Source organism: Chiloscyllium punctatum, chromosome 6 (genome assembly GCF_047496795.1).
Source record: "Chiloscyllium punctatum isolate Juve2018m chromosome 6, sChiPun1.3, whole genome shotgun sequence".
NCBI lineage: Eukaryota > Metazoa > Chordata > Chondrichthyes > Orectolobiformes > Hemiscylliidae > Chiloscyllium > Chiloscyllium punctatum.
Window position 1 is genome coordinate 68,946,843 of NC_092744.1, and position 13,613 is coordinate 68,960,455.

General features: G+C 40.7%; 1 protein-coding gene across 4 annotated transcripts in view; it reads left to right on the forward strand.

Annotated features, from left to right (window-relative positions):
• The window catches only part of stag1a (STAG1 cohesin complex component a), a 210,911-nt gene that overhangs the window by 149,109 nt on the left and 48,189 nt on the right, over positions 1–13,613 (forward strand). For all 4 annotated transcript variants that reach the window (XM_072572882.1, XM_072572885.1, XM_072572883.1 and 1 more), the window contains 5 exons: positions 8,458–8,616; positions 9,495–9,591; positions 10,428–10,504; positions 11,228–11,432; positions 12,697–12,848. In XM_072572882.1, coding sequence (XP_072428983.1) covers positions 8,458–8,616; positions 9,495–9,591; positions 10,428–10,504; positions 11,228–11,432; positions 12,697–12,848 — 690 coding nt within the window. The remainder of the gene's footprint in view (positions 1–8,457; positions 8,617–9,494; positions 9,592–10,427; positions 10,505–11,227; positions 11,433–12,696; positions 12,849–13,613) is intronic.

Here is a 13,613-nt window from a genome sequence, read left to right on the forward strand (position 1 = left end):
CGCAGGTCAGGCCGCATCCAAGGAGCAGGGAAATCTACTTCGGCTTTTGCCCGAAACGTCAATTTTCTTGCTCCTCGGATGCAGCCTGACCTGCTGTGTCTTGCCAACACCACTCTAATCTTGACTGTGATCTCTAGCATCTGCAGTCCTCACTTTCACCTAAGGACTCATCATACATACATACATTAAATAAATTTCAAATCCCAACAAACACAAAATGAATTGAACTAATGTTCAACTGGCAGATTTGTAGAATTAGGGTGATATTTTAATAAAAAGAATCGAGCTAATCTGGGAATATTTTAGTTCATTCTGTAATCTACAATAAATGTGATGTCCATTTTTAAAACAAAAAAACTCCTGCAGATAAACGTCACTTGATGCAAATCCCATATGGACTTTAAACTAATTAGATGAGGGGAGGATTTGGGAAGGAGAGATGTGTGCTTTGAGAGCAAGACAATATGTCACCAAGTCAGGGGAACGACTCAACAATACCCAGAGTGGGGCAGGAAGGGACAGAGTATACAAACACAAAAAGAAAACACAGTATATAGTGCTGTAGAGGGAAATAAAACTAAGGCAAAATATTAGCTCATTATTGAATGTGTGTAAAATATTGAACAAACAAAATGAATTAATGGCACAATACATGTTAATGGGTTTGATCTTGGAGCCATTACCAAGATATGATTGCAAGGATATCAAAGCTAAGAACGAAGTATTTCAGAGTATGTGACATTTTAAAAGCACAGCCGGAAAGGAGAGGGCAACGTGGGAGTCTTGTTGGTATGGACTGCAGTAAACATTAGAGTGGTGCTGGAAAAGCACAGCAGGTCAGGCAGCATCTGAGGAGCAGGAAAGTCGACGTTTCGCACAGAAGTCCTTCATCAGGAATAGAGGCAGGGTGCCTGCAGAGTGGAGAGATAAATGAAAGGGGAGTGGGGGTGGGGAGAAAGTAGCAAAGAGTACAATGGGTAAATGGGAGTGGGGATGAAGGTGATAGGTCAGAGAGGAGGATGGAGTGGATAGGTGGAAAAGAAGATTTTACAAACCCACTGACTCCCACGGCTACCTGGATTACACCACTTTCCCACCCTACCTCCAGCAAAAATGCCATCTCATATTCGCAATTCCTCCACCTCCACGTATCTGCTCCCAGGAGGGCCAGTTCCACCACAGAACACACCAGATGGCCTCCTTCTTTAGAGACTGCAATTTCCCTTCCCACGTGGTTAAAGATGCCCTCCAACACATCTCATCCACATCCCGCCCCTCCGCCCTCAAAGCCTGCCTCTCCGCCCTCAAACCCCACCCCTCCAACTGTAACAAAGACAGAATGCCCCTGGTGCACACCTTCGACCCTACGAACCTTTGCATAAACCACATCCGACGACATTTCTGCCACCTCCAAACGGACCCCACCACCAGGGATATATTTCCCTCCCCGCCCATTTACACTTTCCACAAAGACCGTTCCCTCCGTGGCTACCTGGTCAGGTCCACTCTTTCCCCTTTCCTGGCACCCTTCCCTGCCACCGCAGGAATTGCAAAACCTGCACCCACATCACCTCCCCTATCTGCATCCAAGGCCCTAAAGGAGCCTTCCGCATCCATCAAAATTTTACCTGCACATGCACCAATATCATTTCTTGTATTCGTTGCTCCCGATGTGGTCTCCTCTACATTGAGGAGACTGGACACCTCCTAGCAGAGCGCTTCAGGGAACATCTGTGGGACACCCGCACCTATCAATCCCACCGCCCTGTGGCCCAACATTTCACCTCCCCCTCCCGCTCTGCCGAGGGCATGGAGGTCCTGGGCCGCCTCCACCGCCACTCCCTCACCACCCAACGCTTGGAGGAAGAACGCCTCATCTTCCGCCTCGGAACACTTCAACCCCATGGCATCAATGTGGATTTCACCAGTTTCTTCATTTCCCCTTCCCCCACCTCACCCCAGCTCCAACCTTCCAGCTCAGCAGTGCCCTCATGACCTGTCCTACCTATCTGTCTTCCTTTCCACCTAGGCACTCCACCCTCCTCTCTGACCTATCACCCTAAATATATAAAAAGCAAGGGTGAACACGGGCCCCTTAGAGAATGAGATGGAGTTGAATGAGTACTTTGCCTAAGTCTTCACAGCATTCTTAAATTGCTAAATAATGAAGGGGCAAAAGGAGGAGAGGAAATAAATGCAATAACTCACTAAAGGAAATGTGCTAGGAAAACTAATGGGGCTAGAGATCAATAAGTTCTCTGGACTTGATGAGATGCATCAGAGGATATTAAGCAAGTAGCTACAGAGATAGTGGATGCACCGATAGTAATCTTCCAAGAGGCCTTAGATTCTGAAAAAGTGAGGTTATTGGTGTTGACTTGCTCTCTGAGCTAATAAATTTGTTTGCAGGAATTTTGTCACCATGCTAGACAACATCAATGCGCCACCGTTGAAGCATTGGTGTTCTGTCCCACTTGCTATTTATGTATCCCGGTTTGCTGACATGCATGGTATCATAGAGTCATAGAGTTGTACAGCATGGAAACAGACCCTTCGGTTCAACCCGGATATCCCAACCCAACCTCGTCCCACCTTCCAGCACCCGGCCCATATCCCTCCAAACCCTTCGGATTGGAGGGATATGGGCCGGGTGCTGGCAGGGTATCATTTTCAGTTTTGTTTCTTAGTGGTTGATATATGGGTCTAACACTACATGCTTGTTAATGGAGTTCCAAGTTGTGTGCCAGCCTCCAGGAATTCAAGTGCATGTCTTTGTTTGGCTTGTCCTAGAATGGATATGTTGTCCTTTGTCCTTGTGTATGGATACGTGATAGTTGGTGGTTGTGTAACCTAATGGCTAGTTTTCTTCTAGTTTGTCTGATGTATTTTGTATATAATGTTGGTTCTGTTAGTTGTGGGTATGGAATGCCTTATACTTGTCAGTAGCTGTCATAGTGTGTTTATTGGTTTGTGGGCTACAGTGGCACAGTGGTGAGCACTGCTGCCTCACAGCGCCTGAGACCCGGGTTCAATTCCCGCCTCAGGCGACTGACTGTGTGGAGTTTGCACGTTCTCCCCGTGTCTGCGTGGGTTTCCTCCGGGTGCTCCGGTTTCCTCCCACAGTCCTAAAGATGTGCAGGCCAGGTGAATTGGCCATGCTAAATTGCCCATAGTGTTAGGTAGGGGTAAATGTAGATGTCGGGGTATGGGTGGGTTACGCTTCGGCGGGGCGGTGTGGACTTGTTGGGCCGAAGGGCCTGTTTCCACACTGTAAGTAATCTAATCTAATCACAACGTAATCTAATGATACCTAGGGGTTGGAGTAGACTGGTGGTCATTTCCGATATGTCTTTGATGTATGGCAGGGTGACCAGTGTATCCAGATGTGTTGTGTCTTATTGTGGTCTGTTTTTGTAAACACCAGCAGACTTCACTTTTTGGGTAACCGTTTTTTTTGAAGACGCCGTACAGGTGTTCTTCGGCTTTGCACAACTCGAGGGTGCTGCAGTGTGTTACAACTTGCTTGAACAATGTTCTGATGCAGCTCTGTTTGTTTGTGTTGGGATGGTTGCTCTTATAGTTGAATACTTGATCTGTATGGGTGGCCTTCCTGTGTCTGCTGGTCTGGAGTTCACTGTTGGCCTTGCTTTCAACCATTGCATCCTGGAAGGGAAATTGTTATTGTTCTCTTCTTCCTTGGTGAATTTTATGCTGGTGTGGATGTTGTTTGAATTGATGGATTTCTTCCAGCTGAGCGCATTCAGTAATAACGAGGGTATCATCCACATCACGGATTCAAAGGTTAGGCTGGATAGTGGGAAGGACCGCCCATTTCAGTCTTTGCATTACAGCTTCCACTGTTAATCCTGATCCCATGGGTGTCTGTTGATTTGTCTGTATTCCTGGCCATTGAAGGTGCAGTGGTCATGAGGGTGCTATCCTTGCTGGTAGTGTTGGTGTTAGTGTTGTCGAGGGTCTGCATCACTGGTCCATCTAGTAGCAGCACTAGTGCTTCCTTGGCTTGGGAGATGTCTCTGGAGATAAATAGTGCAGTCACATCGAAGGAGATCATAATCTCATCCTCATCTATTCAGGTGTCCTTGATGTTGAGGAATTCTTGGGGGGTGTGAACGGAGTGGGTTGAGTTGTTTACCAGTAGAATTTAACATGTAGAGTCAAACCCCATATACTAACTACTAAGAAACAAAAGCGGAAATGAAACCACCCACCTCAACAAACCAGGACACACTGGTAACAAGCAGGACAGCACACCGATGCTTCATCGGAGGTGCACTGATGATGTTACCTAGTATGGTGACAAAATATCTGCAAACAAACTTACCACCTCAGCAAGCAAGTCAACAACCTCATCCACATCCTGAGCTACAAATCTTCTCAAGAATTTTGAATTCTGAATAAGTCCCAGAGGATTGGAAAACTGCCAATGTAGTATCTTTATTTAAAAAGGAGACAAAATTACAGCTAACTGTAAGTCAAATAGCTTAACATCAGTCATATTATGTAAATATAATAACACAACATATAGAAATACATGATGCAGTTAAGCAGAAGCAGCATGGCTTCACAAAGGGAAAATGATGTCTGACAAATTTACGAGATTTATTTGAGGCAACAAGTAGGATGAATAAAGGGGGAGCCAGTGAATGTAATATTTTTGGATTTTCAGAAGGCTTTTTTTAAGGTCCCACACATTAGGCTACTTTATCAGATAATCTATGATGTTGGACATAGTATACTACCATGGTTAGAGGATTGGTTGACTAATAGAAGACAGAGTTGAGTTAAAAGAATGTGCATTTTCTGGATGGAAACTTGTAACTCATGGTGTGGCACAGGGATCAGTGCTGGGGCCACAATTATTTACAACATATATTGTAAAGACTTGGATGAGTAAAGTGAATGTATTATTGCCAGTTTTGTGGATGACACAAATAGCAAATTATGAGGATGACAAGAGTCTGGAAAGGGATAGAGACAAGTTAAGAAAGTGGGCAAACTTTGGCAGACAGAATCTAATGTGGGAAAATGCACTATGGCAGGAAGAATAGCGAAGCTGAATATTATTTAAATAGAGAAAGAATGCAGAAAAGTTCAGAAAAGAGGGGTTTGGGAGCCCCCTTGCATGAATTGTAAAAAGCTACCATCCAAATTCAGCAAATAAGGAAAAGTTAATGGAATGTTGGCCTTTATTTCAAAGGGAATTAGAGTATAAAAATAGGGAAGTTTTACTGAAATGAAAAGGAGAGACTAGTTCCAAACCACAGCTGGAATCCTGTATAGTTTTGTGCCCCTTATCTAAGGAAAGATAGACTGAGATTGGAGACAGTCCAGAGAAGGTTCACAAGCCTGATCCTGGGTAAGGAGTGATTTTCTTCTGAGGAGGTTGACTCATTTGGTCATATACTCATTGGAATTTAGAAGACTCAGTGATGACCCCATTGAGAATGCTAGCTTCTTAGAGGTCTTGGGAGATGTGGAAAGGTTGTTTCCCCTAGCGTATGACCAGAAGGCATAATCTCAATCAGGAGTTGCACATTTAAGATAGATAAGGAGGGATTTCTTCTCTGTGGGTAGTCAGTCTATGGAATTCTTCACTGCACAGGGCTTTTGAACCTGGGTCTTTAAGCATATTCAAAGCTGAGATAGACAGATTGTTAATTAGTAAATTGGGCGTTATAGGGAAAAGACCGACAAGTGCAATTGAGGATTATCAGGTCAGACATGATCTCATTGAATGGTTAGGCTAAATGGCCTTCTATTCCTATATTTTCATGTCTTGGATTGCACTGTAGTACTTTGACTGTAAAAACAGTTGTGTTTAATGTTAAATTGTCCGTTTAAACCCCATATCCCAGTCGTCATAAAGGCTGCCCAATTCCATTTGGGAACTATCTATCTCTGCTCACAATTTACCCAACTCCCATTAAGACCTGGCAACTTTAGGCTTGAGAATTCTAACCATTTTCACCAGACATTTGGCCATCACCTTAAATCAATTCCAGCCTGTCCAATCTGCTACTTCACATTGCACCCTATCATCTTACCTCTACCTTAGTATCGATGATTCACTGCTTTTCAGCACTTACGGCCTTCCCTTTTACTCCTGCAACCTTTTTAAGTGCTGCTTCAAATTGCAATACCATATATTTGTTATTTTCAGCGATGCTCATATATTTATTTAATTCCTTCTCTACATCCATTTCCTGGGGGTAGGTAATGCATTTTAACTTCGATATTGGAATGACGTCACCTTTTTGGACGACCAAAACATAGAAAGTAGGAGTAGGCCACGAGCCCTTCAATCCTCCCCTGCCATTCAGTTTGAACACAGCTGATCATCCAACTCAGTGCTATGTTCTTGCTTTCCCCCCATACCCTTTGATCCCTTTAGCCTCAAGAATCATATCTAGCTTGTACTTGAAAACTTTCAGTATTTTGGCCTCAACTGTCATTTGTAGCTTTATGGTTTCTTCGGAGTTTTCGCTCTCATTTCAGATGGTTAGAAGTAAGACATGTCTGGGTATTGGAGCAAAATCCAAGCAGATGTCACGGTTATAATAATGACACTGCTTGGTATTTCAGTAGGGAAAGTTAGGTGTGGATCAGCTCAAGACAAATTGAGTAGGGAGCTGTGTTGTGTAAAGTGGCTAACAAACATGACAGCAGAGTGTAAAGAGCAGAGGACTCATAATGCCCGTGCTGTTAAATTTCCCCTTGGGCGAGCCATTGACGTGTCATTAACTACATTGCTGCCTGCTAATGAGGGATGTCATTGAATCTGCCTTTTGATATGAGATGTGGAATAATTGGAAAGTTGAATAGGGATTTTTTCGGATACTTTTCAGGTCAGTGACCTGTCAGAACCAGAAAAAGATAGAAATCTAAGCAGGTGAAATGAGTTGGGATGGAAAGGAGCAAAATGAAAGCTCGATATGACAGGCTGGAAGATAGGAGATAATAAATGTTAATGGTCATGATTCTGTAGGGCCAAAGGGAGTGCTAATGATTACTGAAATTGTGGGGGGAAAAATAAACTGAAATCATTGAAATCCATGTTGAATCTAGGAGATTACAGATTACCAAATCCAAAGCAACAATGAATAAGCACTCTTGTCTCTGAATCACAAGGTTGTGGGTTTGAGTCCCATTGCAGGATCAGAGGACAAAAAGTCAAGGTACCTCTTGAGGGAGTGCTGCACTCTTCAAGGAGTTGTCTTTCAGGTGAAATGCTAAGCCAAACCGATTGGACTACAGCTGATGCAATGCGATTCATAGGTCTTCTGCAGTCAGAAGTGAAGGAATACTCGACAGTGTACAAACGGATGTGAGGTTTAAGTAAATCCATCAATTGCTTTTCTGGTACCGAACATCTGAAAAATGCAAGCTTTGAAAGAAGCTTGTGTTGTTTATAACATTTGACACGGTTATATTTAAACTTGGTCAGATTAATTAGAGCAAAAATAAAGTCACATAGCTGCTTGCATTAGGTGTAACATTTTTGGTTCTAAAGTTCTTTGATCCAGCTCAGGGTTCCACAGAGACCATTCCCTCCACGACTCCCTTGTTAGGTCCACACCCGGCACCTTCCCTTGCTGCTGCACAAGATGTAAAACCTGTATTTATGTCTTCCACCCCCCCTCGCTTCCATCCAAAGCCCCAAAGGATCTTCTTCACATTTGGCAAAAATTTTCCTGCACATCCACCCACCACATCTACTGCAGCCATTGCTCTCGATGTGGTCTCCTCTACGTTGGGGAGACAGGACGACAACTCGCGGAGCGTTTCAGGGAATATCTCTGGGGGGGGGACACAACCAAACAATCTCACTGCCCTGTGACCGACCACTTCAACACCCCATCCTACTCTTCCAAGGACATGCAAGTCCTGGGCCACATCTACGCTAAATCAAAATCATGTATCAACTGGAGGAAGAATGCCTCATTTTCTGCCTTGGGACTTTTCAACCACTCTACATCACTAGTTTCCAAATCTCCCCTCCCACCACCTTGTCCCAGATCCAACCCTCCAACTTGGCACCACCTCTTGACTTGTCCTATCTGTCCATCTTCCTTCCCAACTATCCGCTCCACCCTGCCCACCAACCTATCACAATTAACCCCCGCCACCTGAATCAATCCATCTATCACCATCCCATCTATCTTCTCCACCCTGCTATTTATCTCTCATCCCCCTCTGCATTCCTGATGAAAGGCTTATGCTACCTGACCTGCTGTGCTTTTCCACCACCACCGTTTTCGACTCTAATTTCTCCAGTACCTGCGATCTTCACTTTTTTCTGGAATTTAGCTAGTCAGTGCCCTTTTAAATGTAGGGCCTTTCTAAAATTGAAATTAAAACAAGTAAATACTTAAAGGTGCAACAAATTTTGAATGTGCTCTTTTTAATTTGAAAATGCCACTTTGTTTTCTTCCCAAGACTGCTAAGAAGGCAAGGCGTATTCCAGGAGAGAAGAGTCGTGTCGGAACAGGTGGTAGAACAAGTTTGGGAAAGGCTAATGGACACCATCAGCAAAATGGAGACATTGAACCAGTCACACTTTTTGAGGTGGTGAAAATGGGCAAGAGTGCCATGCAGGTGAATGGAAATTCCAATTTCACCCTTTCCTCTCAATCTGCTCTAATGGAAAGAATACAAATAATTTTAATACTTCTAATCAAATTGTAGGCTTGTTGCAAGAATAGTTGAAAGTTGAATCTATTTCTGTGCACATTTCTATGCCCTTCTGACAGGATTCATATCTTTAATTGGAATCTGACTAAATCATTCTGTTCTAAGTTTTCTGCTTGTAATTTGTAAATGCACTAATGTGCAACTGCATTAGTCTGTAGTTATCATGTTTGTGGTGAGATCTATGTTACGTAGAATATTTTATTCCGTAATGTCCAAACAATATCAATCGTGCTGGCAGAAGTTATAAGTAGTAGTACAAACTGGATGAAGCCACTTAGCTTTCCAAGACTGTATTGTCATTCAGAAACATTGCAGTTGATCTGCCTCTACCCTGCCTTTAATATCCAAAGATCAATCAAACTCTATCTTGAATCTACTTATATATGCATATACCACCCCTCTTCCAAGTCAGTGGCTGATATAGTCATGTCAGTAGTTGTTTCTTTAAATCTTTTACAGATTTTCTATAATTGTACTGTTATCTGTATATGCAGCTATTTTTACTGATTATCCTCTCTCAATTACATGTCGCCTTCCTGATGAAGGAGCAGCTCTGAGAGCTAGTGCTTCCAATTAAACCTGTTGGACTATAACCTGGTGTTTTGTGACTTTTAACTTTATGCCTTTTTTCATTCCTCATTCTTCACTCCTCAGCCTAGACTGTTGTGAAGTGTTTTCCAGTGAATAATCACACAAGTAAGTTGTAGGGTAATAGCTGCTGTAAATACCTGATCTGAGGTTTATCCAGCTTGCATAATTACTAGTAATATTTTTCTCAACAGTCTGTGGTTGATGACTGGATAGAATCGTACAAACAGGATAGGGACATCGCACTTTTGGACCTAATCAACTTTTTCATCCAGTGCTCAGGATGTAAAGGTAAAGCTTAAGGCCTTGAAATATTCTTTGAAGGGTTATAATTTTGTTTGTGTTTTATTTTCACCGAGAACTTTTGCCACTTGAGGCATAGTGTTTCTTTGTAAGGTAATTTTGTTAAGAAAAGTATAACCACAAGTAATGTTTTGTAAACGTATGATCATCAACTTTCTTTAGTTGCTCATCAAGTTGTATCAGATTTTGTATGAATAACTATTGTTGAACAGTAAGATCAATTTATGTATTGGTTTCCTTGCTGCTCAAACTGCCTCACTAGCTCCCCCTATGTAATGTAAACAAAAGAGCTGGACAAACATTGAAGCAGCCTTCATAAAACAGTTATGAGAAGTTAGTGGTATATAATTGGGAATCTTTCAACATTTTTGCAGTCATTTTTAAGTACAGTTTTATTTTAGTCACATATTCTATTGTTAATCAAATATAATAAACGAGTCTTAAGTCTCACAGTATTTTAGGCAGCAAAACCTGATGAAGGGCTTTTGCCCAAAACGTCAATTTTCCTGCTTCTCGGATGCTGCCTGAACTGCTGTGCTTTTCTAGCACCACTCTATTCCAGAATCTGGTTTCCAGCATCTGCAGTTTTTACCTCAAAATTGAACTGCCAAGTCATATTGAGGAGCTGAGTTTATCACAAAATACCCCTTCTTAACAACTTGTTTTCATATTTCCTTGTTGTCAAATTATCTTTTGCCAAAATGTAGCTTGTCAAAATTTAAATTTTGTGCCAATGCAACCAATATATTTTAAGGTAAACATGCAGGGACTTACCTGTAACACTGATGTTTCTTTACAGTCTCTTGGCTATGTTTCCTATACAGGCACTGTAAGAATTGAGATGTTTCGAAATATGCAAAATACAGAAATAATTAGGAAGATGACTGAAGAGTTTGATGAGGTGAGTCCACAGTAATTCAGTGAATGATAATATAAAACAGGAATTGTCCAAGATTTGATCTGTGGTCAGTTGTATGTCACAACTTGTAAATGGTCATCTGTCGCGAAGTTACATCTTGTGTACAGTTCAGTGTCCTTTTGATTTTGGAAGTTAGACAAAGTCATTAAAAATTCACGAGGGCAAAATGAAGCCTTTTTATTTTACATCTATGCAGTGTGACTTAGAGGATCTGTTACTGCTGTAAACTCAAAGATAGCTATGAATCTGAAGTGGTATTTTCTTTTTTTTAAAGAATTAAAATTGCTACATTAGGTAAAGTCGGGCAATTATTTAAAAGCAAGACTATTCTAAATGAGATTGTTTGGTCCGTATTCAATTCAGTTGCTATATTAAAGAAAGGTACCAGGTGGCTATAGACATAACTGACAAGTTTGTTTGTAATGTATCCTTCAGGCTCTCTATTCCTAAATTCTATAGTTACCTATTTGAAAAGGATAGTCAACCAAATAGAACAATCCTGGAATTGTGATAGTGGTGATCTTGAACATATTTAGTTTTTATTTGAGATTCTGACCAATCAAAAATGTGAGTTAAACACAACCTGTCAGAAAAATAAATGCTGTGTTAATAATAACTAAAACTGTGTTGTTTCACAGCAATAAATTTATGCACCAGCTGTTTGCATTCAGTTAAGATTATAGTTTGGAATATATTTCTTTGCAGGACAGTGGAGATTACCCTCTGACTATGCCTGGTCCTCAATGGAAGAAATTTCGATCAAATTTCTGTGAGTTTATTGGAGTGCTCATCCGGCAATGTCAGTACAGTATTATTTATGATGAGTACATGATGGATACAGTGATTTCTCTCCTAACTGGGCTTTCAGATTCACAAGTTCGCGCCTTCAGGCACACCAGCACCTTGGCTGGTAAGTTGACAATTTTCTTTACTGAAGGAAGTTCACTGCTGTTTTGTTAAACGCACAGTCAGTTGTTTAAGGATATAATTATGATCTTTTTATGCATGTTAAGTATCTGTTTTGTTACATTTAAATTAAATGAACTTGCTTTCAGGTTCTAATCTGACGAATGCAGCGCCTTTCTATCTTTGTTTAATTGTGGTTCCAATGAGCCTTGCTGCATGGTTGAAGTTGAAAATAAATAGCTACTTTCTGAACATAACAATAGTTTTCATTTACAAAGCACTTTTAGCATAAAGGTCTCTGGCATAATCAGACAACATTGGCCACAGAGACAAATGAGAAGTGACTAGATGCATGTTCAAAGAGATGGCACGTAAGCCGGCTTTTAGAGGAGAATTATGGCTACTCTATAAGATTTGACTAGGTTACAAAGAAATGGAGAGGAGTGAAACCATGAGGGATTTTAATGCGAGGACGAGAATTTTAAATTGAAAGTACTGATGTATCAAAAGAAAGAAAAAAGGTCAGCAAGGGCAGAGGTAAAATCCAAAGAAGGTATCATTGGAAACTGGCATGTTTGGATGTAATTATCAGCCAGGAAAACAGCTACACTTTGTGCTGAGTACTAGATACGTTTCATTTACTGCTGTCACTGGAACTAGCACAGTTTTTCAAAGACAAGTAATTTTGCATGTAAAGCAGATTTTCAACTACAGAGTTTTTTGGAAGCATAGGGTTTTTTCCCTCTAAATTTACCTTAAGATTCTTTATTAACTAAAACTAACTCGTTGCGATTCTTGACTTGTGTAATCTTTTCCTAGTTTGCCTTCTCATTTTCCCACATTACACTCCCAACAGCCAAATTTTTGCTCACTTCACTAAAATCCTATTAAAATTCCTGCTAATTTACTTGCTATTTTAGTTACCTAATTGAAATAGTTCATTTCTTGACTCTTCAATTAGATTAGATTCCCTAGAGTGTGGAAACAGGCCCTCCGGCCCAACCAGTCCACACCAACCCTCCAAAGAGTAACCCACCCACACCCATTTCCCTCTAACCAATGTACCTAACACTAGTTTAAATAAATGCTGTAATTTAGAGAAAATGACAAGACATACTCACCAAGCAATCACTTAACTGCTTTTTTCAGAGGTAATATTGAAACCTATTTTTTCGTACACCATGGAAAGCAATAAATTTGTGTAAGTTTGGCTACTTGCATACTAACTTTGCAGTTTCAAATTAACATTTTTGCTTGTTTCCTCATAGCTATGAAGCTGATGACAGCATTGGTGAATGTGGCCTTAAACTTAAGTATACATCAAGATAACACACAAAGACAGTATGAGGCTGAGAGGAACAAAATGATAGGCAAACGAGCTAATGACAGATTGGAATTGCTGTTACAAAAAAGAAAGGAGGTAAGGTTGTTGGTGTGCTTTATTGCTTCTGAAAATGTTTCACATTAAGCAAAAAAAATGCAATAAATTCAAAAAATTCAACAAAGCAGTAAGAGGCAATTACACTTTTTTCAAACTGAATATGCTGTAATTAGTTGACACAGGATAAATCTGTTTCTGTGTATGATATTCGAGTGTTAACGTGAGCACCTAGATTTCTGCATTTGTAATATAATTGACCTACTTGAACAACAGCCAGAACATCATCAAAAATGTAGAAATGATTGGTCCATAAGCAAAAGTTGAATGTTGAAAAATATTTTACTTTGTTTACACCAGTTGACAACAGTTTGGTGGTATCTATTTACAAGCAGCTTGTATTTTTCTATCTTAGCATGGGGCACTTTTTGAGTCTATCTCTTTTGATATTAAATAAACCTTGACCACTAATACATGAAAAATGTTTTAAAATGTTGGCCAACTTTGTAAAAAAAAAGCCTGAAATTTGACAGCTCATGAATGTAAAGCAAAGAGACAAGTTTCAGTCGTACACTCTTCATTTGACAAGAAGTCTAATGGTTAAAAAAGATTACTGAGGTTGGAAAAATTGGGCAATAAAAGAGGGAGAAAAACAAGAAATGCTTTTAAGGTTTCCAAAAGAAAGCACATGAGTTAATTGACCCACAAATCACTTGATAGAAAACTGTTAATTGATGATGATGAGTGATCTGAGGGATGATGGAAGGAATTTGAAACATGTAGAATAGAATAGCAATTTATTGTCAT